The 27,177-nt window shown below is 42.2% G+C and overlaps 2 protein-coding genes across 2 annotated transcripts in view; both read right to left on the bottom strand.

Annotated features, from left to right (window-relative positions):
- Positions 1-8,006: 8,006 nt before the first annotated feature.
- stard5 (StAR-related lipid transfer (START) domain containing 5) lies at positions 8,007-21,415 on the bottom strand. Its single transcript, XM_034127472.1, has 6 exons — positions 20,932-21,415; positions 17,973-18,022; positions 15,925-16,057; positions 15,058-15,175; positions 12,145-12,238; positions 8,007-12,032 (listed from the first exon to the last, which is right to left on the bottom strand). The coding sequence occupies exons 1-6, from the start codon at positions 21,019-21,021 to the stop codon at positions 11,882-11,884; spliced, it is 636 nt and encodes a 211-aa protein (XP_033983363.1). The 5' UTR covers positions 21,022-21,415; the 3' UTR covers positions 8,007-11,881.
- Positions 21,416-22,465: 1,050 nt separating this feature from the next.
- LOC117480200 (transmembrane channel-like protein 3) overlaps positions 22,466-27,177 on the bottom strand; it is a 56,391-nt gene continuing 51,679 nt past the window's right edge. The window contains exons 19-22 of the mRNA XM_034127423.1: positions 26,910-26,988; positions 24,761-24,803; positions 24,409-24,679; positions 22,466-23,453 (exon numbers count right to left, since the gene is read on the bottom strand). Coding sequence (XP_033983314.1) covers positions 22,466-23,453; positions 24,409-24,679; positions 24,761-24,803; positions 26,910-26,988 — 1,381 coding nt within the window. The remainder of the gene's footprint in view (positions 23,454-24,408; positions 24,680-24,760; positions 24,804-26,909; positions 26,989-27,177) is intronic.

Here is a 27,177-nt window from a genome sequence, read left to right as displayed (position 1 = left end):
AGGGTCCCGAGGCGTGCAGTTGTGACGCTCCTAGGCTCCTTCAGCTTCATAAACAGACGCAAATAGCTTTCAACTGATTGCAATGTATTCCCATCTGCGGCGGGATTTGACGCGCATGGAAGCACGGCATTCGTTTGTGTCGGAGGCTGTTAAAGGCAATGTGAGCGCCCATTCCCATTGGATAACGGAGAATTGTACACCCGGAAGTAAGTATTCCCCTTACTGTCGATTGATTTGAAAGTGATATCTCCACTACTCATCAACTCAAAAACACCAGATTATCCTTGTTAATTAAACGACATTGATAGGTTTTAGTGTGTGAACAATGCTTTTGTCACGTTTTCCCCTTCAATTCTGAGAAACAAGTCGTTTTCTATGAGTTTTGGATGGCCGAAGACATTACATTACCCACAATCCTCTGTAGCAACCATAGACTGTACTGTATATTGCAAAAGGCAACAGCTTCGGTTCATGTTAATTTACAAACTCTTCAACTACAACCGTAGTTATATTTAAAAACATGTTCGAAGGCCTCACGAAATACTTTAATGTAAATTAAAATGTAAATGTGAAGGAATGTGTGTATATTAACTGTGGGTTTTTCTCTGGAAGTTTTTCCTTGTACGATGTGAGGGTCAAAGGACAGATGATGCCGTTTTTCTCATACTGATATTCCGCTATGCACGCTGGGATTTGGTGTTTATGCGATGTGAAATCCGAAAACATTTAAAAAAATTCAAATTAAACATTATTCTGAGTGTGCTTGCTTTTCTCTTTGAAAGTCATCACATAACGGCATTGTAATACACGTTTCGGCTGCATTAAATATGACATATCTGCCGTAGTTAACTCTATTTATAGAGCCCTGATGAGAAGACTTCTAGACAAGCAGGAACTGCCGCCAAAACTGAAAACTTGACGTGGATCATAAATATATCAGCAATTAAACAACATCTTACATTTCTTTTCACACAATACGTCTCCTTGCAGTATCAACATTAATTCGGCTGACTTTTATATTTGATCCAATTGGTAGATAGGCTGTATTTACGCCATAACGGTGCACAGCTGATAGAAAGGGACACCTACTGGTTAAAGCATGTTATTGCATTTTATAATTGTATTATTAGATATTAATAGGAGGATGTGCAAAACAGACAAACTAATAAGGCTTTATTTAAACATTAAAGAATACTTTAGGTTAAGGTCTTCTTTTGAATAAGAAAAAAGCTTTGGGGGTATAGAAGATGAATATGGAGGGATGAAACCCTCTTTGATGGTCACACATGCAGAACACACAGCACACACAGTGACATTTGTATCTACAGATAAATATTAAGCCTGACAAAGTACTTAACGTCTAATATATTGCTTTCCTGCAATGTTAACTATGTTTAAGCACTTATTTTAACTGATATTATACATATGTATTATACTCTTATAAGATGTATGTAGATAGTATAAGAAATGTGCAGAATATGACAATGTAATGGTGGAGGTACACACATATTGATAGATGTCTTGTAATGCACTGTTGAGGAACCTGCGATCCAAGTTTTTCATTCATTGCATAACTACACCGTAGTTGTGTATAATATGATATGTCAATAAACCTTAGAAAATCTTGAAATCTTGAAAGGGATGTGCAAAATAGTCATTATATACAGTTTTTGATTAACTATTAGTAGAGAATAACGACGAGTAAAGAATATACTTTATAGGGATCCTATTAATATCTAATAATACAATTATAAAATGCAATAACGTGCTTTAACCAGTAGGTGTCCCTTTCTATCAGCTGTGCACCGTTATGGCGTAAATACAGCCTATCTACCAATTGGATCAAATATAAAAGTCAGCCGAATTAGTGTTGATACTGCAAGGAGACGTATTGTGTGAAAAGGTTCAAGGTTCAAGGTTCAAGGTTCTTTATTGTCAATCTGACATAGCTACAGAGTAATTATGCAGTTGAAAATCTTATGTCACAGGCTTCTCCAACAATGCAACATAATAACATAACATAATAACAATAAGAGCATGAGCAATACAAAAATAATAATAGTTATAAAAATGAAATAAAGTTATGATGTGGAATAGTGCAGTATGAGTCTATATACAAGTTATTGGAATGATATATATATATTAGGTATTAGATACATACTACTGAGTAGCAGTTGAATGTTTGAAGTTGTTTCAACAGTTCAATTTTTTAACAGTCTCACTGCCCGCGGGAAGAAACTGTCTCCGAATCTTCTTGTCCTTGCCAGGATGCTGCGGTAACGTCTGCCAGACGGCAACAGAAAGAACAGTTTGTGGCTGGGGTGATGGGGGTCTTTGATAATCCGTAGTGATTTCTTCCTGAGCCGCTGGGAGTAAAGGTCCTCCATGGATGGCAGCTCCGTCCTGGTGATGTGCTGTGCAGTTTTCACCACCCTCTGTAAAGCCTTACGATCGAGGTCGGTGCAGCTGCCGTACCAGGCCGTCATGCTGCCAGTGAGGATACTCTCTATCGTGCACCTGTAGAAGTTGCAGAGTATCCTGGAATCCATTTTGAACCTCCTCAACCTGCGGAGGAAGAAGAGCCGCTGTCGAGCTTTCTTGGTGATGGTGGTGGTGTGAAGAGACCATGTCAGGTCCTCAGTGATGTGGACCCCAAGGAACCTGAAGCTTTTGACTCTCTCCACCGTAGTCCCATTGATGGCGATGGGGGCGTGTCCCTCTCCCTGCTGCTTCCTGTAATCCACAATCAGCTCCTTTGTTTTGCTGATGTTGAGATGGAGGTTGTTCTCCTGGCACCAAGATGTCAGGTTTTCGACCTCCTCTCTGTACGCCGTCTCGTCATCGTCTGTGATCTGGCCGATGACGGTCGTGTCATCAGCAAACTTCACGATGGTGTTGGAGCTGTGTGTGGCCACGCAGTCGTGGGTGAACAGGGAGTAGAGGAGAGGGCTGAGCACGCAGCCTTGAGGGGCACCGGTGTTGAGAATCAGGGTGGAGGATGTGATGTTTCCCACCCGCACTGCCTGGGGTCTGCCCGTCAGGAAGTTCAGGATCCAGTCACAGAGGGCGCTGTTGAGCCCGAGGTCTCTGAGCTTGATGGCCAGCTTGGAGGGCACAATGGTGTTGAATGCTGAACTGTAGTCAATGAACAGCATTCTCACATATGTGTTCCTGTTCTTCGGGTCCAGGTGTGAGAGGGCAGTGTGGAGGGTGAGGGCTATGGCGTCGTCTGTGGACCTGTTTGCTCTGTAGGCAAACTGCAGGGGGTCCAGAGATTCAGGGAGGGAGGAGGTGATGAATGATTTGACTAACCGCTCAAAGCACTTCATTATGATGGAGGTGAGTGCTACTGGGCGGTAGTCGTTGGGGCAGGTGATGATTGTCTTTTTGGGGACAGGAATGATGGTGGAGTGTTTAAGACATGTGGGGACTACAGACTGCAGCAGGGACCTGTTGAAGATGTCTGTGAACACCTCTGCCAGCTGAACTGCACACACCCTGAGAACACGGCCAGGGATGCCATCAGGTCCAGGAGCCTTGTGTGGGTTAACCCTTTTAAAGGATTTACACACATCTGCCCTATTTAAAACAAAAGGGCAGTGTAGCTCCTGGTCCATCTGTACCTCCACAGCCTGGCTGCTCTCAAAGCGTGCAAAAAAACTGTTTAGCTCATCTGGGAGAGATGCGCACGCAGACACTCCCTTAGTCCCGCCCACATATTCCTAGTGTTACAGCCTTTGAAGTCAGATTCCACCTTGTCTTTGTACTGTCTCTTTGCATTTTTAATTGCTCTCCGGAGTTCATACCTAGACTTCCTGTACTCCTCCAAATCTCCCGCTGTGTGCGCGAGAGTGCGCGCTTTCAGTTTGCCGCGCACCTCACCGTTTACCCAGGGCTTTTGATTTGGGAATGTCCGTACAGAAACCTTCGGTACCACGTCATCGATGCATTTCCCAATGTAGCAGATGACAGTGTCCGTGTGTGTGTTGATGTTATTGTCCTCAAACACACTCCAATCCGTAGATGCAAAGCAATCCTGCAGTGCTGAATCTGACTCCTCGCTCCATCGTTGTACTGTTCTTGTAATCGGTCTGTCCCTTTTAAGTTTCTGCTTGTACGCAGGCAACAACAGTAGTGAGATATGGTCTGATTTGCCGAAGGGAGGGCGAGGGAGAGCCTTATATCCATTCCGGAAAGGGGAATAAACATGGTCCAGTATGTTTCCCCCGCGCGTCGGGAAGTTGATGTGTTGGTAATATTTTGGCAAAACCTTCTTCATGTTGGCGGTGTTGAAATCTCCGGCCACAACGAACGCCGCATCTGGCCGTGAAGTCTCGGTTTTATCAATAAACCCAAACAGCTGATCGAGTGCCGTGTTGTTGTCGGCGAGTGGCTGCGGCGGGATATACACTGCTGTTATCACAACAGATGTGAATTCCCTCTGCAGATGGAAGGCCCGACATGAGATCATGAGGTGCTCTAGCTGTGCGGAACAGTCCGATGAAATAATCTTCACATCTGAGCACCAGTTGTTGTTAGTCATTACACACACACCGCCTCCCTTACTTTTCCCCGAGTTAGCAGTCCGGTCCTGACGAAAAATAGAGAATCCATCAGGGACAATGGCGGAGTCCGGGATAGCGGGGTTGAGCCAAGTCTCAGTGAGAATTAACACGTTACAGTTCTTAATGTCCCGTTGAAAAGCAATCCGGCTTCTGAGTTCATCTAGCTTATTTTCAATGGATTGAACATTAGCCAGAAGAATACTCGGAAGAGGGGGCCGATTCTCTCGTTTTCTCAGTCTGACCAGCAGCCCGGCCCGGCATCCCCGCTTTGTCCTCTTCTTGCGTCTCTCAGGTAGAACAGCAACAGGTAGCCATGGTGAATCTCCATTGTTTGTCGGAGGGTTAATATTGTCCACGAAGTTTCGCAATTGGAAAAGTTCCTCTCTGCTATATTGTATGGCAGAGTAGGTGCGGTCGGCTAGCATGTTGCGAACCATGTTAAAAGTAAAACGGCAAAAGTAAAAGAAATATGTACAAAATACGAAAATGGGCAAAGTTGGAGAGGAGCACATAGACGATGCGGCCATCTTCACCGGCGCATCAATACAATCAATACAATCAATAAATGTAAGATGTTGTTTAATCGCTGATATATTTATGATCCACGTCAAGTTTTCAGTTTTGGCGGCAGTTCCTGCTTGTCTAGAAGTCTTGTCATCAGGGCTCTATAAATAGAGTTAACTACGGCAGATATGTCATATTTAATGCAGCCGAAACGTGTATTACAATGCCGTTGGAAGGATATAATTACAGTTTATCCGATTTTGAGTAAATCTACTGTTATCCAGCTCTCTTTGTGTGTGTGTGTGTGTGTGTGTGTGTGTGTGTGTGTGTGTGTGTGTGTGTGTGTGTGTGTGAGCCAAAGTGCTGCACATATAATAAAAATACCTACAGTAAGGACACTTTACAGTAAATGCAACAGCAAAGTTTGTGCGGAATATCAGTATGAGAAAAACGGCATCATCTGTCCTTTGACCCTCACATCGTACAAGGAAAAACTTCCAGAGAAAAACCCACAGTTAATATACACACATTCCTTCACATTTACATTTTAATTTACATTAAAGTATTTCGTGAGGCCTTCTAACATGTTTTTAAATATAACTACAGTTGTAGTTGAAGAGTTTGTAAATGAACATGAACCAAAGCTGTTGCCTTTTGCAATATACAGGGTGTTTCTCAATCGCGAGTACGCTTGCTTGGTAGCACATGTCTGCCGAGCATCTTGCTTCAGAAGCGAGTCAAGAATACTTCCTGGCATTCGGAAAACAAAGAGTGGAACAGGCTAGCAAGTGTGCAGGTGTGCGTATTATGAGAGGCCCCGCCTTACATCTTCCGCCACAGATTTGGGGAAATTGGTCCATGCGCAAAGCATTGTGGGGATTTTAAGACCGTGGAGTCTACTCATGTGCAGCCTCGATATTTCTCCAAACGGAGTACGCCGGGCTCGGTAGATTTCCAAGTATGCTGGAGATTGGAACAGTACTTCGGCGGCACTCGATGACGTAGTATGCTTGAAATAGTGGCTCTGAAGCAGCTTTACTCGCGATTGAGAAACACCCACAGTCTATGGTTGCTACAGAGGATTGTGGGTAATGTAATGTCTTCGGCCATCCAAAACTCATAGAAAACAACTTGTTTCTCAGAATTGAAGGGGAAAACGTGACAAAAGCATTGTACACACACTAAAACCTATCAATGTCGTTTAATTAACAAGGATAATCTGGTGTTTTTGAGTTGATGAGTAGTGGAGATATCACTGTCAAATCAATCGACAGTAAGGGGAATACTTACTTCCGGGTGTACAATTCTCCGTTATCCAATGGGAATGGGCGCTCACATTGCCTTTAACAGCCTCCGACACAAACGAATGCCGTGCTTCCATGAGCGTCAAATCCCGCCGCAGATGGGAATACATTGCAATCAGTTGAAAGCTATTTGCGTCTGTTTATGAAGCTGAAGGAGCCTAGGAGCGTCCCAACTGCACGCCTCGGGACCCTGACCAAGCGTCGCTCCTGGACGTTTATGGAGTGAGAGTGTGTTGCCCTGAGCAAGACACTTCACCCCAAATTGCTCCTGTGGGGATTGCCCACAGTATTGAGTATGTAAGTCGCTTTGGATAAAAGCGTCTATCAAGTAACATGTAATGTATTGTAACTAGATATTAATATGAAAAATACAATGAAGGATGAAGAATGACACCTAGCAGCACTAGTCTGCTGCTGTTAGCCTCCGATGCTCTTCACTGACTGATCTGAGATCAGACACAGTGCAGCTTCACTTCCTCCACGGTGTGTTACGGGCCCATTACATTTATTTTCATGTTTAACAGATGAAATGCAGTTTTGATTTCAGATTGAGGTGGATATACCTTTTCACTTTTCAGGACATCTCTTCAATATAATGTAGGAATGTTTCAACATGTTCAAAGTGTTTCATTTCAACACACAAATGAAGTCATTGAAGAGGATACAAAGTTATTAGTGTGTTGAGTATCTCAAATTGTTGATTCAAAGCCCAGTTGTGCAGACTCATTTGTTTTATTTTTCTGGCATAGTTTGTCCTCAAGTATTTTATTTTATAGCCTATTAGTTTTGTATTACCAGAATACATTTGCCAAATCTTGGGCTAAGTAAAACTAAGGCAGTGAAACTTCCTAATAAATTAGGCCACACAAATGTCATACCACAGAAGAAATGTGTACCAAGCAGAACAAAACAGGAAGCTACAAACAGGGCATGTGAGTCCCTGAACACATCATGAAGGACTGATTATGGCTAATGTGAAGCAGGTGACCTCAGAAGACCTGAAGGGAGAAGGGAAGACCTGCAGGAGGTCAAAAGCTGTACACAGCAATCAACAGTGGTGCTGTTGTTAAACGAGAAACAGGACTGTAGACAAGGAGAAGAATATATATTAGAATTAAGATATATTTTTCTCAGCAGAATGTACAGAATGTGCTTTGAATTGGACCTCCTGCTTCAGCTTTCTGTCAAACACAACTCACTTGTGGAGTTCTTTAGAATGATATTTTGTTTAAAGGTCACCTTTTTATGCAAAATCCACTTTTTCATGTCTTTTATACATAAACATGTGTGCCCTCTGTCTACAGTTTTTTATTATTAACCAATCATCTCTCAGAGGGGCGTGGCCAGCAGCAACTCATTAGCATTTAAAGCTACACACAGAATCAGCACTTTTGAAACAGGGCTGAAACAGAGGGGTTTATGGGATGCTATGATCTGTTTGGTGTTTCAGTCAAATACTTCAGAGACATGTTTTGTATATATCTGAGAACTATAATATACTGTACTGTTGAAAAATAGTATAATAGGTGTCCTTTAAATTCTGATCATGCAATGGAACAATTTGTCAGTCATTTTTTTGCAATGATATATAATGAATGCATAATTCTTAAGTAAAGAAACGGAAAACAAGATGTTCTTATTAATCATTTTAATGCTGGTGAAATACAGAAGTCACTGGGTGCAGAAGAGTACGAGATAACAGGTTCATGTGATCTGATAGACGTTTAAACATGGTAAGATGAGTCAATGAAAACCACCTGACATGAATCATTTAACATCTACTCTGCTCTGCCACACAGGGAACTCTGGGTTGGTCTCTGAATCTCATCACAGAACACATTTACTTTGGGAATCTGGTCTCATTGGTCATCACAGCCACAATGGGATATTTAAAGGGTTCAACTGGAAACGCTTCTGCCTGTTTACATGCTCTTTGAACGGCGTGTCTCCCTGGAAACAGTGAGATTGGTCAAAGTTCACAGAGGTCAGATAAACCTGCTGCTGCCTGCAGGAGCTCACCATCTCCAGCACGTTTATTTTTACAGAGAAATCAAATAATGGAAATGATGAGATTTTCACGCATTTCCCTACGATAGAAAGTTGTTGCCAGAGGAGTCAGTTGGCTGAAAATATGTTTAGTCGTGAAAAAGCTGCTGGTTCTTTTTGGTGGCAGTCCAAACAGAGACACTATCTCCATCTGGTATCAACAGGCCGTCTGTATCTGGTTTTCAAACAGAAGTCTTTTGGACTTGATGTGTTGTTTATGGTCAGAGTAAGTATGGCGAGATGTGCTCCATTCTACCTTTTTGTATTGTTTACTTTTGTCACTTTCTTTTATAGAAAGTTGTCTTCAGTTTGTTTATGAGTTAGCTAGTGGGCGCCTTTTGCTTTTGAGGTTATTAAACAACATCTTTGGGTTCGACAAGTCTTTTTCCCCCCTGGTTATTTAAACTTTTGTTACTCCCCTTTGCCCCTAGAGTGTTGGGCAACGTCACATCGACCACAAAGCTCTGTGGAGCTGCAGCGAGCTGCAAAGCTGCATCACATTATCGCCCTTCCACACTGAAGAAACTCACACATTGACTTGTGTTAACTAATCTCACATAACTGTATTAGATTAGTTGAAAGCAATAGTATTAAGTTGAACCCAATAGTATTTATTTCAACTTAATATTGCCTCCAACTAACCTAATACAGTTATGTAAAATCTATTGACACAACATATTTAATTAAAGTCAACATTTCAGTTTTTTCAGTGCATATTGTAATACATATTGATCATAGCCCATTTAACCTGAGCATTATTGAATCATTTTTGTTGAGAAGTCCGCCAATTCATCCTGTTAGGAGTGCAGCTCCAAGAAGAGAGAAAGAGAACACTTATTAATAGTCGGTGTAATAAAAGTGGGTCTAACAGCAGAGGCCTCAGATCAGATACAGATCACATGTCAGTCCTAGAGACGGGTCAGGAAGTCAGAGGATGGTTCTGGGTTGATTTGCGCTAAACGCCAGCATGAAGTGCTCCTCTGCTTAACTTCCTCATGGAATGCTGGGTTAATTCTACTGCAGCAGCTACCTGTACGTACATTGAGATCATATGACAACAAATAAATAAAACCTTGCTGGATCCAGTTAAAACAGCAAATGCCTTCCACCCACCCGTAAGCACAGAGGACTTGGAACAGGTGCAATGTAATAAAGAATATTGGTTACGCTGTGAGGTCAGAAGATGTTACAGATAACATGGTCAAACACTTTGAAAGGAATATTAAAAGACTAGTTACAACGTGCCAAACGATATGGCTTATACACACCCAGGCTGTAGAGAAAGTGGACCCTCCCCCCCCTTCACCACACAGATCACATCCAGAAGTTTTCATTGAGCCTTAACACAGAGGGAATGAAGGGAAGGGTAAGCCCATGAGGAATGAGGTACAGTACAAATGTACCTGATCAATTGGAATATCTTACATCGTAAATCATTATCAAGTAAACAAAATGAAATGACAGCTTTTACATTAAGTTATAAAGTGTGCATGTACAGAACGGTGAGGGTCTACCTGAAGGTGAGTCTTACAGAGCATGACATCGTGAGAGGAATATAGACGGGCCTCTGCCCAGGAATGACATGTGTCCTAAAGTCTTAAATAAGAATGAGAGAAGTGAAAATACTATGATTATATACAATCCCACTTCTTCATATTCCACAAGTACATTTCCCATTTCTTTCCCCCATTGAGCGTGTTGTAGACAGTAGGGGGGGGGGGGGGGGAGCTGGACTCAACTACACACCATCATGCAACCAGCCTTCACTCTGGAACTTCATATTAAACATGTTTATAGGATGAGCATCTTTTAGAGTTTTAATGTCCTGTGCCTTTTCAAAGCTTTGCGTTCTTCTGCATTGTGTCTGCTTCTGTTTGGAAAGAGCCTATCTCAGATTGGTGTTTGAAGAGAAGAAGTTGGAATGATTCTGGCTTTCCTATCTGATCATTACCAAATCAGCGGTGGAGAAAGTATTCAGATTCAGTCACCAAACGCACTATTACAAACACATCCTGAATGTACAATGCAACATAAAGGAAGATTATGGAAGATTTCCACTTCCTGTTGAGTCAGTGTGGCTGGATGAGGTAACATCACAGTTAAGGAGCCTGGAGCTCCTGATGAGATATGAATAAGGACGAGGTGTCCCACTGTAGCCTCTGTAGATAAGACGAGTAGCAAAGCATGTTAATGTTTGCTTACTTCATGTTCTGTACACATGTTTGCTAAGGAGTCACTCACAGTAATAAATACACTTCACACTACTTTACGATAGGTCAGACACACCCCAACAATCTTTAAACATAACTTAAAAGATCGTTGTTTTCCAAGAGTTCTAATGTACTCTGTCCTGTTTTTTTTAAGACACATTACACAGAGACATCTTGTGGTGCATTTTTGCATATTTTATACTCAAACAGTGTCTCCACTATCTCCAGTAAAACAGTCTTGACTCCTTGTATTGCTCTAATTACACATTGGAACAGTTAGAGATCCTAAACCGTGTCTTTGCAGTACTTACTTTTACAGTACAAGCTGCCGAATGTCTTGAACATTAGTGCAGTAACTAACACCACGAGTGAACTCATTTCACCAGTGTTCATCTTGTTGCAGCTGTAAGGATTTGTGTTGTCTTTGTGAGCACCCAGCCAGTCAGACAGCTGCTTCAAATGTTTCCTAACAAACTGCAGGCAGCTGCTATGGATCTGAACTTCATGAAGAGTTTGATTAGACATGAAGAAAAGAAAGGGGAAATGTTCTTGAAAAAAAAAGGAAGACACATTTCTGCAGAACACATCATATGTAGAAGGCGTTGTTTCAGACAGAAATCAAAGCTGCCTTCGTGTTAAAGGCCACCTTTGCCATCCCGCCTGTGCTTCAGTGTTTTAAGAGGCAGATATGACTTCATCTACATATTCAGGGTGTACAGGTGAGCTGGAGATGGGCAAATGGCAGTTCAAGTACAACACAAACAACTAAACATGAGGTATGAGTCAATACTCCAAACAAACAACCTGATACCAGCATAGGGTAAAAAAGTTCCATGCAACATGCATGTTTACTGTACACACTCAAGTATGATCATTATATCAAGAGGAAATGTCTAGTGTCTCACCGTATAAAGTAAAGATGTTCTGGACTTTTAGCACATGTGGAAATATAGATATCTATTTCGTTGATTAGAGTGGAGGAAATCTTTCCACATAAGAGCTGGAAGCCCTCGTTGTATGGGATTTTTTTTATGTCTAAACTGCTTTCAACAAGAGGGGCTGACTGTTGATTTACTCCTGCAGTGACACAGGAATCAAGGAATGTACATTAAACATAAATCGTGGATCAATTTAGCGATTATTAATCTCAGTGTGCTGATTGCTTTAGAGTTTGGACTGTTTAAAACCAAGGGACCGTGGGTCTGACCGGCAGCTGGCCGACGGGGTGACGGAGATCTCTCATCTCTCGGGGTCAAAGGTCCTTCAGGGACTTGACGGCCTTGGCCAGGTTGCTGTAGAACTCGGCCATGCTGGAGGGGAAGAACGAGTCGACCACGGAGCGGGGGAGGAAGCCCCCCAGGTCGGTCTGGAAGAAGCTGAACACCTGGGTTTTGTTGGGCTCTCTAGAAGAAGAAGCACAACAACACGTCAGACACAGAAAGAGGAGCAGGACTGCAGTGAAGTCGGTGTGTCGGTGTGTCGGTGTGTCGGTGTGTTGGTGTGTTGTGTACTCACCCTGAGATGGGAACACAGATGCAGCCACATGGATGGTTGAATCCTCTCACATAGCCAGACTGGGGGGGGCAGCTCGGGTGGCTCACATTAGTGGCTGTTGAAACACATGTTTACACATTTGTATGCATCATATTGATCCTTCTGTCTGTGGTAATGTGGCTCTCCACCATATAAGCACACAACATAAATTGAGTTAAATCTATTTCCCAAACAAGGTAGTGTGTTCTGTGCCTTTGCAGGCTATTTACATACACAAAAACCTATAGAACACACTACAGGAGAGGGAACACCTATAAAGCAGAATATGGCCCCTTTAAAAGATTTATAGTCTTTTAGTCAGAAAACTGACCAAAGGAATTGAGCCCATTTCATGTTGCCGATACATTAGGATCCATCTGTTACTCGGATCTTAACTTTCATTTTTTTTGGCTATCAGTGAAACTAAGGCTGCAGCCACACGGAGACGATACGGGTCGTATCCGCTACAGTTCTCTATCATAGACGCTTCGGCCACACGAGGCCGACAGGGAAACGCAGAAACGATAACGATAACGATAACGATAACGATAACGATAACGGGTCCTAAGGTGGGTAGATCTGCAGACGCAACGCTCTGGGGGGCCAAACGGCTCCGTGTCTACGCCCTATACGATCATTTCCTGATAATGATGACGCAATAGCCCCGCCTCTCCCCACCTCTACTGCTCCCCCCCGCGTCATTGCTGATGTGTTTCGCCAACAACAACAACAACAACAACAGTGTTCCAAGTGTTTCGAGCCAGGTCCCGGTATCTCGCAGGACAGTGCACCCAGCAGGAGCCTCCAGCAGACCCCCCCGCACGGTTCCCTCGTCCCTTGGAAGAGGCGGAGAGGTGGGTGTTTTTCATCTGCTGGTGGACTACCGGGGAGAACGTCCTGCTCGGGAGCCAGGCTCAGAGTTAGTGGCAGTGGGTGCGGTGCACCTGCCTTTTACAGCAGGAGCACACGCTTGCCTCGGGGAGGGAGAAAAAGAGAAACAGCAGCCGCCGAAACAGCCAGAGCCCTGCCTCCCCCCACCTCTGCTGATGTGTTTCGCCAACAACAACAACAATGGCAGATCACAGGGTTGCTTTCGTGCTCCAGACGCTACTGACCATGCTACAGATGTTAGTACAACATCTACAGCTCCTCTACCACAACCATCAGCAACAAGTGGACATGGAGAACTACATGAACTACATGTTGCTAAATCCACCGCGGAGAATAACCAGAAGGGCAACCATGGCAACCATGCTCGGGGGTCTTATTTGCTGCTTTTGGTGTATTTTGTGGCAGAAGTACAGTGCCACTTACAGGCCAGCGGGTCGAGCGGTCTCGTGTGGACGGACACATTTCTGGTGCCGATTGCGTGTGGACGAAAGACTTTTTTGATATCGAATTCGGTTAGTTTTCATTTTCGTTATCGTCTCCGTGTGGCTAGGGTCTAAGTCAAACGGGTCAATAACACGAGCAGTGAGCTATAAATCATGCTGTAAACAAACTATAATCTCCTGTCGGCTCACGTCCTGGGAGGGGGTTTTTAAACTCTGATGGATGTTTTCGACTGGCTGCAATTTGAAAACTTTAGCTTAGTTTTCTCTTAAAAACATTTTGTCACCGATTCTTTTCATTATTTTTTTTGACTTAAAATCAGCAACTTTCTAAACGATATTGCTGAGTGTTTAACATGGTTTTAAAATACTGAGCTCATCAGGGGATTCAGTCATCGGATCATAAATGTAATGCACCGGTTAATAATTATCAAGCTTTATCACAAACAGTTTACTGGCTCCACATTTGATATCACATCATTTGCAGTAACGGTTGCTAGGCTAATGTTGAGACGGACTTTTTTCTTGAACGGGACATTGGAGGTCAACGAAATCAATGCGTATATTAAAATGAATTGTCGACAGCTGATGTGAGATTGTCTTGTAAATGTGATGCACCCAGCAAACAGATGTTTGATGATCCAGGATTAAATAAATATATCCCACTAAAGAAACTCAGACTAATATCCAGGTTTGGGGAGTATGGATTACGCAACAGGATTATGTAATCAGGATACACAATGTTTTAACTGTATTCACTTACAGTTACATAAAAAAAAGACGTAATGTGTGTAAAGTGTGTATGTGGTGGTGTGTCTGTTTGTGTGTTTAGATTTACATTACACATGAGGAGAATGATAGATTACAAGTGGATGTTTTAGAAAACCCAGGTTGCATGGTGAAGAAAGCCCTCCTCACAACCAGGACACATATTTCACCCCTTTTTCTTTTAATAATCAATTTGTCTTTTTAGCCTTAATGTAACAATGCACGACAGGGACTGTAATGTGCCCAGCGCTGTTACCACTGGGATACAAAGCTGCTCCTTCGTTTTTTATCAAACATAAAGTAGCAGCAAAAAGAAAGGGAACCCTTTGGAATTTCCTGGTTTTATGCGTGAACTTGTTTGTTAACTCAATTTGTTTTTGTTGAATTCTAGAGGTTTACTGTACATACCTTTTTCCAACCCACACTGTGAATGTTCGCAAAATGATTCAATATAGACAATAACAAAACTATTATTTGTGTGCTAATGTGTTTGTTGATTTTTGGAACTCAGATGAAGATCAGACATATTTCAGAACAAATGTATACATAAATGCAGGATATTCCAAAGGGTTCACTTGCCACTGTATTTGATTAAATTGTCATCTCAGATATAAAAAAAGGAACTTGTCACTACTCTGTTGAGACATGTAGTGTATTCACAACATAGTTAAACCTCAAGACAGCCTTTCTTCAACATCACTACCTCAGGTTCAAAGAGCCTCTGCTGTATGGCACAATTACTTTAAATAGGACGCCAGCACAGGAAGTGGAGGAGAAAAGAGAACGTTTTACGCACCATTCGATGAGATGGTGCCGTCTTCGTATTGCTTGATTAAAATAACATCGACAAAGTCTCGTGGAGCGATGATGCCCATTGCTGCTGAGGGCGTGACCGTCCGGCAGATAGAGATGTGCTGAGTGGGGAACAAGGAGATGTTCAAACAAAGATAAGGTAAAACTAACTTAATATCACTTTACTTTAAACCTGCAAGGATTGTTTCTTTTATTAAATGATGGGGATTTTCCCTACTCGATAAGATAAAGTGGAGTGTAAATGATAACACGCAAAGCAAACAAGAACATATGAGTGACAGTTAGATGAAAATACACACTGAATCCTGTACAAATCTGTCGCCTCTTTTCTTCCTTTTGTGTACTTTGGTAAAAAACCTTATGGAATATCAAACTATGGTTTGATATTTATTGACAACATCTAAAACAGTTTTGCTGCTATTTAAAGATTACAATATTGTTATTATGCAAAATCCACTTGTTCTGTCTTTTATACATCAACATGTGTCCCCTCTGAGTAAAGAGATTCTGAAAGTTTCAGGAACAAAGATTCTCTCTCTTTTTGTCCAGATGCATTCATATAAAAACCTGTCTGAAAATGAGCTGATCAGATTTTGGCCACTTTATGATGTCATAACGATTTTTTGGCTTGGGTAACCATTAGCCAATAACCAACCAAGGTAACCCCCCCCCCCCCCCCCACCTTATCCACTGAATATCCTTCAAGAGCAGTATAACAAGGGACCTTTAAGACATCTAGTCAAGCTTTAAAATATTCCCTCTTTGATGGGAAATCAAAAACTCTGGGTTAACTCATACATATTGATCATGAATAATAACTGTAATCAGAAGAGAGAAAGTAGTAACACACCTCTGTGATTTGTTCCACAAGCTCAAACCTTTTGACATTGTTGTCCCATTTGACTCTGATGCCATTGGGTACGGGCTTCAGACACTCCCACACTTTCTCCGGACTGCCACTGATAACCCCCCCCCCCTTGTAACTGCAGGAAGGACACAACACAGTCAGGAGATCACATTATTAAAGGCATGACTGCTGTTAATTACATTCATACATTACTGGGACAGGCACACAGAGAAACAGTCGTTTATTCAATTCTACACCACCAAGCCTTGAAAGAACTAAAACATGGTTGACTTTTAACTAAATACATCCACAGGTATATCGAGCAGGGTTTGGCATTTAACATGGCAACAACAGCTTACTCGGTGGCCTCCAGATAGAGTGGATTGAGTCCTAAAACTCGGAAATTCGTTAACATTTGATCACTTTCTGTTCCCTCGTCTAGAATTGTTTTTTGAAAATGTTCTATAACACAAAATATGTTCGTAAATAACCCACTGTTCAATGTCTGAAGGTTCTATGTGCCATAAAAACAGTGGTTGCTAACAAGTCTCTAATGGCGCATTTCCACTGCAGGGCCTCGCACTGCTTAGTACGGTATAGTTAGGCCTTGGTAGGCCAGGCTCACTTTATGCTGCGTTTCCATTACAGCTTAGTAGCTGGGGCAGTAACTATAGTAACACAGTGTAGGCGGAGCCGTGAAGTAATCTTCAATGCGAACCACAGAAAACCAACATCAGCCGTTAGCTGTTAGCACTCGGAGCTCACAGCTCCTCATATCTGTTCAGAAACTAGACAAAAGTTAAACAAGTACAAACCACAGACTGCCTGTGTCATGGCGAATAAAGTCGCTGGTTTATTTATGTCTGTATAGGCCGTTGTTGTGAGTGTGGACGGTCGGAGCATATACTGCGTTAGCTTAGCCAATCTCCATTTAGAAAACACGCATTTTAAAAGGTTTTTCACCTGCCGTCTGTCTGCAGACTTGTCAAAGCATTAATTCATGGTTTTTACTAACCGGTATCAGTATGTTGTTACTTCGGCATCATTTTGAAACGTGTATTACAATTAAATCACGGTCAAATATGTTCATCTTGTTGTAGTTGTAGCCCCCTTGCCAGCGATTCTCTCACTAGTTTAGCATACTCAGCCCGATTGTTGCCCGGAAAGAACCTGGATTTTGGAGGGCCAGAAAAACTGTGAGCAGTACCCGTTAGCCGGAACTACCCCTAGTGGAAACGCAACAAAAAACGGGCCGGGTTTGGCACGGCACGCTTAAACCGTGCTACGCGCTGCAGTGGAAATGCGCCATAAAAGAGATTACTAAACATCACACGCCGAACATTAGCCACCTTTAGCTTAGCGCTGGTGATATGACCACATGTACCGTGATGTAGTTTGTTTATAGCCGCCTTAACATTTGCTTTTTACTTCTGGTGATTGCATTAATGCTACAAAAAGTGGTGTTAATATGTGGAGATTATCCTGCTGAACAAAAGGTGTAAGTACCAACAAAAACGTATTATCGGCAATATTCCGAAATCAAATGGGAAAGTCCCATTTCTTTTTTTTGAGGGAGCCATGGCGACGCTGACTGCTGGGTTTGGCCTACAAAAACACGTCATCGCTGCACCACTCTATTGTCCCCAGGACAATGAGACGGCATTAGTATTTTGGCACCTACTGTACTGAAGAAAAAACAGGTAGAGCTAAAGCTAACAGAGCTGGGTTCCATTGATATATAATAGAATGTGTCAAAGCTCTATTCAGTAAATATCAGTACAGGGTAAAGGTAAATTAGAACGTTATCATGATATGTTCAAATGTAATCATGTTGTTTAAGAAGATAATGAGGCCTGTATTTTATTCTATATTTTTAGGTTTGTAATTTGCTTGTATGGGAAAAACACAGTTATATCACTTTTACACCACAGAAAAGCTTCACGAAATTGAGAACCTCAACACAGCCATTTTCACAATTTTATTTTTTCCATTTTAACATGATCATCCAAAATAGAGACTGAGAAAGAAAAAGAGAATTTGAGCTTTCTCACACATTCCCAGGGAACTCAGACGAGGGACGCCAAGACACAACCACGTCATTCTGCCGGAGAAAACAGTACACAGTCAGCCACATAAACCTTAGTGTGATGCACGGCCTTGATGGATGCTGTTCCCACACACACATTTCAAAACAACACAACTATTAATTTCTTACTTGAGGAGCTAGCATGATCAAGAGGTCAATAGCAAATAATTGTTGAAGCTGGTAGTGAACCATCATGGCGCTCCAGGGACCGTTGTCCACAGATTGTGTTCAGCATCATTGTCACTAACCGTCTTTGAGCACCAGGAGAAGCGCTATATAAACACCATGTGTTGTTATTATTACACGGCCCTAAACTGCACTGAACTGTTCAGCCGATGAAGCTAATTAATAAGTGACAGGGTGGATTAGGTGCTACATTTGGATGAAAGAGTTCTGACAAACACTTCACTTTTCAAATATGCAATTTGTGTTATTGCGCTATAAAAACCAAATGTGATGGTTTTAATGAATATTCTGATTTAAAAAAACCTTCTGATCAAAATGGTGACAGTCAATGGATGGAGATACCTGGCAGAATAACAAGCTGTTAATGATATCTGATCCTTAACCGGCTGCAAAATAAATTGATATACACATTTATGTATCACAAAATATAAAGCAGTGATATAATATATATTATTTACGGAGACCCTAAAGGGACATGAAATAAAAAAAATAAGAGAGAGAGAAAAAAAAAGGCAGGATAACGGGTTAGCGCACGAGAAACTAACCCGTTACCCCGACTTTTTTATTTTTTAGAAAGTTACCGGTGCGCCAAGGAGTAAGTGGAGCACACAGGAGACAACCATTTCATTGCAGACTGTTATGTTTACGTGGGGAAATGACAGTGCATACATTATTTGAGATATATTTCGAACTCAGACTTCATTTTAAGGACATTTCGGCCAGGGGTGTAGAGCTATTTGTTTAAGCACCGGATTGGCAAAACAGGAGAGTCTAAACCAGTCTGCTTTGATCTATGAATTAATGTCCGTGACTCTCAGAGTACCTGCTGCCCGCAGCTGTTTTATAGGGAAACAAACACTCAGAACACACACACACACACAGAGCGGAGCTGAGCAGAGCACAAACAGACTCACATCATGCACCCTGGTGACCGGACATCTCCTTCATAAAACTAATAAAAGGGGGAGTAATCGGGCAGTTCGATGTGTGTGTGTGTGTGTGTGTGTGTGTGTGTGTGTGTGTGTGTGTGTGTGTGTGTGTGTGTGTGTGTGTGTGTGTGTGTGTGTGTGTGTGTGTGTGTGTGTGTGTGTGTGTGTGTGGTTAAAATGTAGCAGCCTGCGTAAAAGCTCTTTGCGCGCTGGTGCTGCTCTTCTCGAGTTACACGTCCCGCTGCCTGTATGTATTCACTGTCATTTCCCCACGTAAACATAACAGTCTGCAATGAAATGGTTGTCTCCTGTCCTGTGTGCTCCACTTCCTCCTTGGCGCACAGGTAACTTTCTCAACAAAAAAAAAAGTTGGGATAACGGGTTACTTTCTCGTGCAAAATAAAAGTCGGGATAACGGGTTAGTTTCTCGTGCAAAACAAAAGTCGGGATAACGGGTTAGTTTCTCGTGCGCACGAGAAAGTATCTCGAGCGCACAAGAAACTAACCCGTTATCCCGACTTTTGTTTTTCTCTCTCTCTCTTTTTTTCCCCCCCCCCATGTCCCTTTAGGGGCTCCGTAATTATTCTAATACTTTTGTACTTTTACTTGTATCATTTTGAATGCAGGATGTTTACGTACGAAATAGTTTTCTGTACTGCTGAATTATTACTTTTACTTAAGTATAACTTCTGAGTATGTCTTTCAAAACTGCTCTCTCTACATCACTGTGTATTCAGTGTCCTAAGTTTTACTTAGTAGGTTGGTCCATTTGTGCATTCTTGCTTATTCTGTGTAGTGTGTACTCTTTAGATAGGCTACTCTATAGATATTCATCTTTCTGTTGATATCTATACATTTACTGTTAATGTTTATTTTTATTTTTAATTGATGAGCAATGTCTAGTTGCTAATGTTGCTGTAACAAATAACTTAAAATCTAACCTAAACCACTATGACATCTAAAAACACTTTGTTTCATCAAGTGCCAAACATTAAATTATCTATCCATCGCTTGTCTGAGCTATTCTGTCCAGCATCATTTGAACATGAATTACTCTAATTACTTTAATAGTAAAGTAAAAGCAAAAGCATAAATTCTACATTGTAAAACACCTGTTACAAACAAAAGCTCTGCTTTCAAAATGTAACTTGAGTAAAAGTACAAAAGTATTACAAAATATATACTTAAAGTACCAAAGTATCATTATGTAGTAATAACCCATTTCACAATCCTATATTATATAATAATTATTGATGCATTAATGTGTCATTCACTTCAATCTTGCAGCTGATAAATGTGGGGTTTATTTTAACTAAATGATATACTGCTGGTTAGCTTAACCTATAATGTTATACCACAATGTATTAGTTGTTTTATATATTTTATAACCAACATAGTTTTTCAAAGTTGTAAGTTACTTATGCAGTCAAAAGTTTGCCTTACAAAGTGTGTGGGGTCAAAATGTAAGGTAGCATAATGTGAACATATTCACAAGTACCTCCATGTTTTACTTAAGTCTAGAATAAATGTACTTCGTTACTTTCCAGCATTGGTTAGAACAAACAACAACACGGGTTAAAGGATGGAATAGTGAACAGTAAAGCCTCACATTTATGAAATAGAGCTGTCCTGTCTGTAAGCTAACGTTAGGTCTACCTCGGTGAGCAAGGCCACATCCAGTGACATGTATCACTGAAGCTAACGTCATTGTTCTGTATGTTAAAACACTATCTGAGAACAGCATGTATCAGGGCCATGTCCATTAATGTCGTACAAAATCATATCATACAATAAAAACGTAATGTTTACCGATTTTTTGCAGACTTTCCACCCGGACTCATCCGTCTTGTAGCCCATCAGACAATCCCCCACTGCCTTCGCTTTATGTTCATAATCCATAATAGATAGTAAAAGTGACCTTTCTCAGACCAGCTGACGTTATTGTCGCTTACTGTTCGACACACAATACCGTTTTCTTTCAATTCAACAGAAAATCTGAGTCACACTGTAGCTGGGTCAGTCACGCAAATGCAGCGGTGGCAAGTTACTTAACATTAGGATGTGGAGCCGCCACTACAAAGCTAGCGTTAGCCAAAATGAATGAAAGGTGCTAAGCGATGCCCGCATCGTTTACTAAAAAATAGCTAGCTCCCGGCTGTGAGGAATGTGACAACTCTGGGACTGTTCTCTACAACACCTCTGTGGCCGCGCAGCAGCCCACACCTGCCTCTGGAACAAAAATAAAATCCGGAAAATGATTGAATGGAATTCCTGAAATACAAGGAAATCTCCTAGCGATGTGTCACATCATCCAGTAGCAATAACTTCCGGTTTTAGCTTTCAAAATAAAAAAGCATTTCACGAAATGAAGTGTTTATGAACATGTTACTAAACCTTTTAATATATTGTGAATAACATACAGTGCTTTATTCAATTATATTACGTGTAGTTTGTAAAAAGCAACATATTTTAGTAACTAACTTGTTCCAGGTATCTTATCTTGAAGGCAGAGCCGCGTCCCGACTCTTTCTTGCAGTCTGATTGACTTCCGGTCTCCTCATACATCGATCACCAGCACCAGAGGCACCTGCAGCTGGAATTCTCGCAAAGCAAGCTGGGAAATGTAGTGGTCTGTCATGTCATTCTACAAATGGGGAAATCCCCACTACGACACGATCCATTTGAGAGGAATAACAATTGTATTTTATTGTAAGATTTACGATTCAAGATTCAAAGGCTTTATTGTCATATACACAGTAGCTGCAGTGTAGTTATTATGGCAATGAAAAAGTCCCAGGCTCCTCCAATAATGACATATAACAATAAAACAAAACAATAAAGATAGTGCAAGAAGAGACAGAGTAGAAATAAAATAGTGCACGAGTATGTTGCAAAACCAATGTGTAAGTAATGCAGATGAATTATATGATATACAATATAATAAGCTGAATGTTGCAGAGAATGTTGTTAGTGAATGCAAGAGTCTATACATGTAAAATAGAGATAAACAAAAACAGAAAGTACAATTGAATAATGTACAGTAAAATCAAAAACTGTTTATTATAATAATAATAAATAAATTGAGAGATTCAAACAGAAGATAAAGCAAGTGTTATCGTGTAAGCTGTATTTCTGTTCATGTTACACAAATAACTTCAGTGTGTTTTGATTGTTACACATTGCTAAAATAACCAATTCAAAATACAAGACCACACACATAAAATAAACAAATTACATTTATAATATACTCTCTGTGCTCTCAATAAAATGTATTAATCCCTAGTAGGGTATTTCTCTAAGATATTTTGAGAAACATTTTTACACATAAATATTAGCAAATCTGTCATACATTGGAATAGACCAGGTCCTTTGACTCAGTGACATTCAGATCAAAGCTGGTTTTGGACTTCTTTTTGGCCTGCTTTCCCTGCCTGGCCTCTGACTTGAGATAGTGGTCCTTGTTGTGGATGACCTGGATGTACTGGTCAGTGCTGCTGTTCTGCTGGTCGCTGCTGGAGGCCAGCGAGGCCGAGTCCGACTCGGTCAGAGGGGGCTCCAGCTTCGGTCTGGTCTTGGGTTTCACATGAGACTCCATGGGCCTGCTCCTGACCGGGGAGGGACAGGGTCTTCCTGGGGAGTGGATGTGACGCCTGTTTCGCACCAGAACAGAGTCTGCTCCTCTCACACTGCTCTGAGACCGGGAGTGTGGCTCTAAATCTCCCCAGTCTATTTCTTCCTCACCATCCTCCTCTTCATCCTCTTCATGCACTCCATATCTTCCTCGGCTGTCTTTAGACCCGTGTCTCTCCCCGCGGTCCCCGATGTAGAAGTGTGCAGGCTGGTGCAGGTCAGAGAGGGATCTGGGCCGATGAGCCTTCCCCAACGATATCCTTCTTTTTCCTTTCCCATCCTCCTCCTCTTCCTCCTCTTCACTGAGATGCTGCTGTGATGGGTGTGAGCGGTGAGGGTGTGGTTGGTGGTGAGCGCTGCGGGGGGCGTAGCGTTTGATGTTGCGCGGGTAAAGCTCCAGGATCTCTGCGGGCTCCTCCATGAGGAAGTGGCGAGGGATCCGTGTGGCCGAGCGCAGCAGCTTCTTCCTGGGGTCGTGTTCGTTGACGATCACGTAGCGGGTGGTGTGGCCGCGCCGCCCCCCATAACTCTGAGCTGAGATGATGCCTGCCGCCTCCATCGGATGTATGGAGCGGAGGGTCTTCCTGTACAGGGGGTCAGATTGGATGTGGTCAGAATAGCGAGCTGGGGGACTGCAGGCCATGTGGTGGTAGGACTTGGACCTGCAGGAACCACTAGGACCACCAAGAAAGGGTGGGGGCCTGTTATGAGAAAGGAAAAGAGATAATGGTGAGCTTATATGACTATCATTAGGTTATATTATTGTTGGAATCTTATTGTTGCATAAAGCTTTAGAAAAGCATGGATTATTTGAAATGTTTGCATTGCATGGCCGTATAATAATCTCTTAGTGTCAACCAACAGCATCTTGACTAACATTAGAAGCTACTTCGACGAGCGACGAGCAGTGATGTAATGTTATTGGTACACAATGCTGTTAAACATGCACAATAGTGGTATGTTCCTTTAAAGCCAATATTCAGCAGGTTTAAAAACAACCTTTTTCATGCCAAAAACATTCCCATAACTTACTAGTATTCAGTGCACCTCACAGAATATTATTCTACAAAATGAAAAGAAACTGAAGACAGCATTTACAATACCCAGGTTAATATCAAACAAGTACTAACTAGGGCTGAACAATAAATAGATTTAAACAAAAATGTTTGCAATTGCAATTTCAAATCAATGGAATAACAATGGTAAAACCTGGATTTACCTTATTAACAAGCTTAACAAGCGAAAGTTTAAGCTACAACTATCTAATGTAATACTTTGAAGCTCATTTTCATTAAAGCTGTTTTTAATCACAATATACATTTGGATAAACTTGGTTTACTACGAAATTAACACTTACTTTTTATGTTAGCAGCTAGCCTAATATAATCACGTTTCAAAGTTAGTCTTCCTAAACAGACTCCACCAGGAACATGTATCGTAAAGGGGAGCACAATAAAAGAGCTGTAGACTCTTTACTGTACTCATTACAAAAGAAGGTCACTTCTGAGATCAGTGTCATTTAAAACTTTCCCATTGGCTACATCTTCACTATTGATTCTACGATAAATCCATATCACTTAAAATGTTCTCCTTCAAATAAGAGCTGGCATGAGGTCTTAGGGTCGCCCTGATTGGCTGAACTGCTGTGTGTCAGACCTGCTGGGGGTGTGCTCCGGCGGTCTGTGTTTGGGCAGGATGGTGACTGCTGGACTCCGGACGGACCCCGCCACACCCCCTCTGCTCAGCTCCGCCCGGGACGCTGACTGGGTGATGGTGCGGATGCTGTTACCACGGTGAACAGGAGAGTTAAAGTCTGTGATGCTGCCGTTCCGCCGGGGTGATGGAGTGTGGATGGAGACCTCCTGGCTGGTGACGTCGCTCTCCTGCTGATCCGGCTTCTTGTCGGCCTCTGGAGCCTGCAGTCTCGCTGAGGTGGGTTAAAGAGTGAAGGTCAAAACACTACAAGAAATACCAGAACACACACAGATCTCAAAAACACCAGAGATACCTGCAGCCAACTGGAAGACCTTCTTCTTGTCCTCGGTCCGTTCCTAAAGAGATTAAAGGAAATATTCACCTTAATCATATTTCTTATAAAACAAATAATATATTATTGGTATTGGTATAACATTTTGAAGGACAAAATTAAATGGATCCATCAAAAATATATATGCGTATATTTGGTCAGTATGTAACAAATATATATATCTAGCTCTAAAATGTACATCTGTCAACATGACTGTCGTACTTATTTGGACCATGGGGGTATACTACGAATCAAGATTTTCGTTTAGCAAGCTAACTTCAGGGGTTTCAGGTCCTACGAAGCTGGTTCACTTTTTAGCAGGCTAGATAACTTATTCTGAACGGCTAGCCTCCGGAGCAGGATAGGTTCCAGGATAAAAGCACTGCCTGCTGACCAATCAGAGCTCAGTGTGCGGAGTTTAAAGCGATCAATTCATATGACAGGAGGAGAAAGGAAATACAGTTTAAACTGCCGTTGCAGGAAAGACGGCCGGTCAAAATCACCGGCTGTGTGAGCGTGAAAATGAATAGAATATCCCCTCCCATCTTCAGAGCAATCTGGCTATTATAACATTAGCGTTAAGAAAGCTTACTTAAATATCTGCCACAACATAAGTAACCAGATCAAAGTAACATTACGTAGCCTAGTCCGCGGCACTGTGAGTGCAGACGGCGATGTGTCCCATTATCATTCATATCACATCATAATGGATCATATATTTCCTTATCTGAGTCAGCTTCTTGAGCCGTATCTGGCCGTGTAACACTCACAGTGTCACATACTGTATGCAGAAGTATTATTTTAAGCAACACATTAAGTTGACGAAACACTCGAGTCAAATGTAATTAAAGTCAGATCCACTCGTGTCTTAGCAGCAGTGATATCATAAAACTGTTAATGAACGTATTCAAACACTTTTTCTTTTACCAGCAGTATTCACCTTGCAGCTGCAACTATGTGGCTTTTATCCTGGATAAAGTGTTTAAGTCATGGATGTTTAAAGTTTAACGTCTTCATATTTGTCTAATATTAGTTGACTTTTCATTCAGGAAATATATGACGCGCTGCGCTGTCAGTACGCTTGTCCGTGTTTGTGATTGGTCGAATGCTCCAAATACCACCCCTTTTATGTGAACGCGCACCTAACTAGATAGGACACGGCTGGCTTGAGCGATCGAGTTGATAGCCAGCGTCGTAGGACCGTTTAGCGAGAGCGTTTTCTTTTTGGATTTAGTCAACCGGATAACTCAAAACATATCCAGGATATGTTGAACTAGATTCGTAGTATACTCCCCATGTCTTTCCCTAAACCTAGTTTTAGGGTTTCTTGGAAAAGTCTGTACACTATGTATGCAATGAGCATAAACAGACACCTTGTCGTAAAACACGAGGAACAACTGAGGAACAACATTTCCTGAGATTTCATACGAACTGTTGTATAAGGCCACGTGTGCTATGATTGAGAGGGTCGGAACGTGTTCTAATATCATAAAAGTCTTCTGTCCACACGGAATCGGCTCAATAAACGTGTCCCTTCACACGAGACCGCTCGACCCGCTGGAGACGCTGTAGTACATATGCCGGGCCTGTAAGTGGCGCTGTACTTCCGCCACAAAATACACCAAAAGCAGCGAATAAGACCCCCGAGCATGGTTACCATGGTTGCCTGGTTGCCCTTCTGGTTATTCTCCGCGGTGGATACATTTTAGCAACATGTAGTTCATGTAGTTCTCCATGTCCACTTGTTGCTGATGGTTGTGGTAGAGGAGCTGTAGATGTTGCACTAACATCTGTAACATGGTCAGTAGCGTCTGGAGCACGAACGCAACCCTGTGATCCGCCATTGTTGTTGTTGTTGGCGAAACGCATCAGCAATGACGCAGGTGACACAGGGGTGAGCAGGAGAGGTGGGGAGAGGCGGGGCTATGATCGCTTAGGGCGTACACACGGTGCCGCAAGCGCTACGTTACCAGACCTTCCCACTTTGGGATGCGTTATCGTTTGAGGGCTCTGTTTCCGTGGTTCCTCGTGTGGACAAACCGTCCATACGATAAAGAACTATAGCGGATAACACCCGTTTTGTCTCCGTGTGGACGAGGCCTCAGTGTGAGAATGAAACTCAGGAACTCACCGTCTGCAGCTGCATCCTCAGCTGGTTGTTGGTGAATTTGAGGGATCTGGCTATGGCCTGGAGATAATATATCAGCATGCTGAAACACAGAGGGACAAACGTCAAACAAGGAATCTTAATATGTAGTGTCGTGTGTGTGTGTGTGTGTGTGTGTGTGTGTGTGTGTGTGTGTGTGTGTGTGTGTGTGTGCGTGCGTGCGTGCGTGCGTGCGTGCGTGCGTGCGTGTGTGTGTGTGTGTGTGTGTGTGTGAGAGTGTGTGTGTGTGTAG

The sequence above is a fragment of the Trematomus bernacchii genome, unplaced genomic scaffold (genome assembly GCF_902827165.1).
Source record: "Trematomus bernacchii unplaced genomic scaffold, fTreBer1.1, whole genome shotgun sequence".
Taxonomy (NCBI): domain Eukaryota; kingdom Metazoa; phylum Chordata; class Actinopteri; order Perciformes; family Nototheniidae; genus Trematomus; species Trematomus bernacchii.
This window is presented reverse-complemented; position numbering and strand designations above follow the sequence as displayed.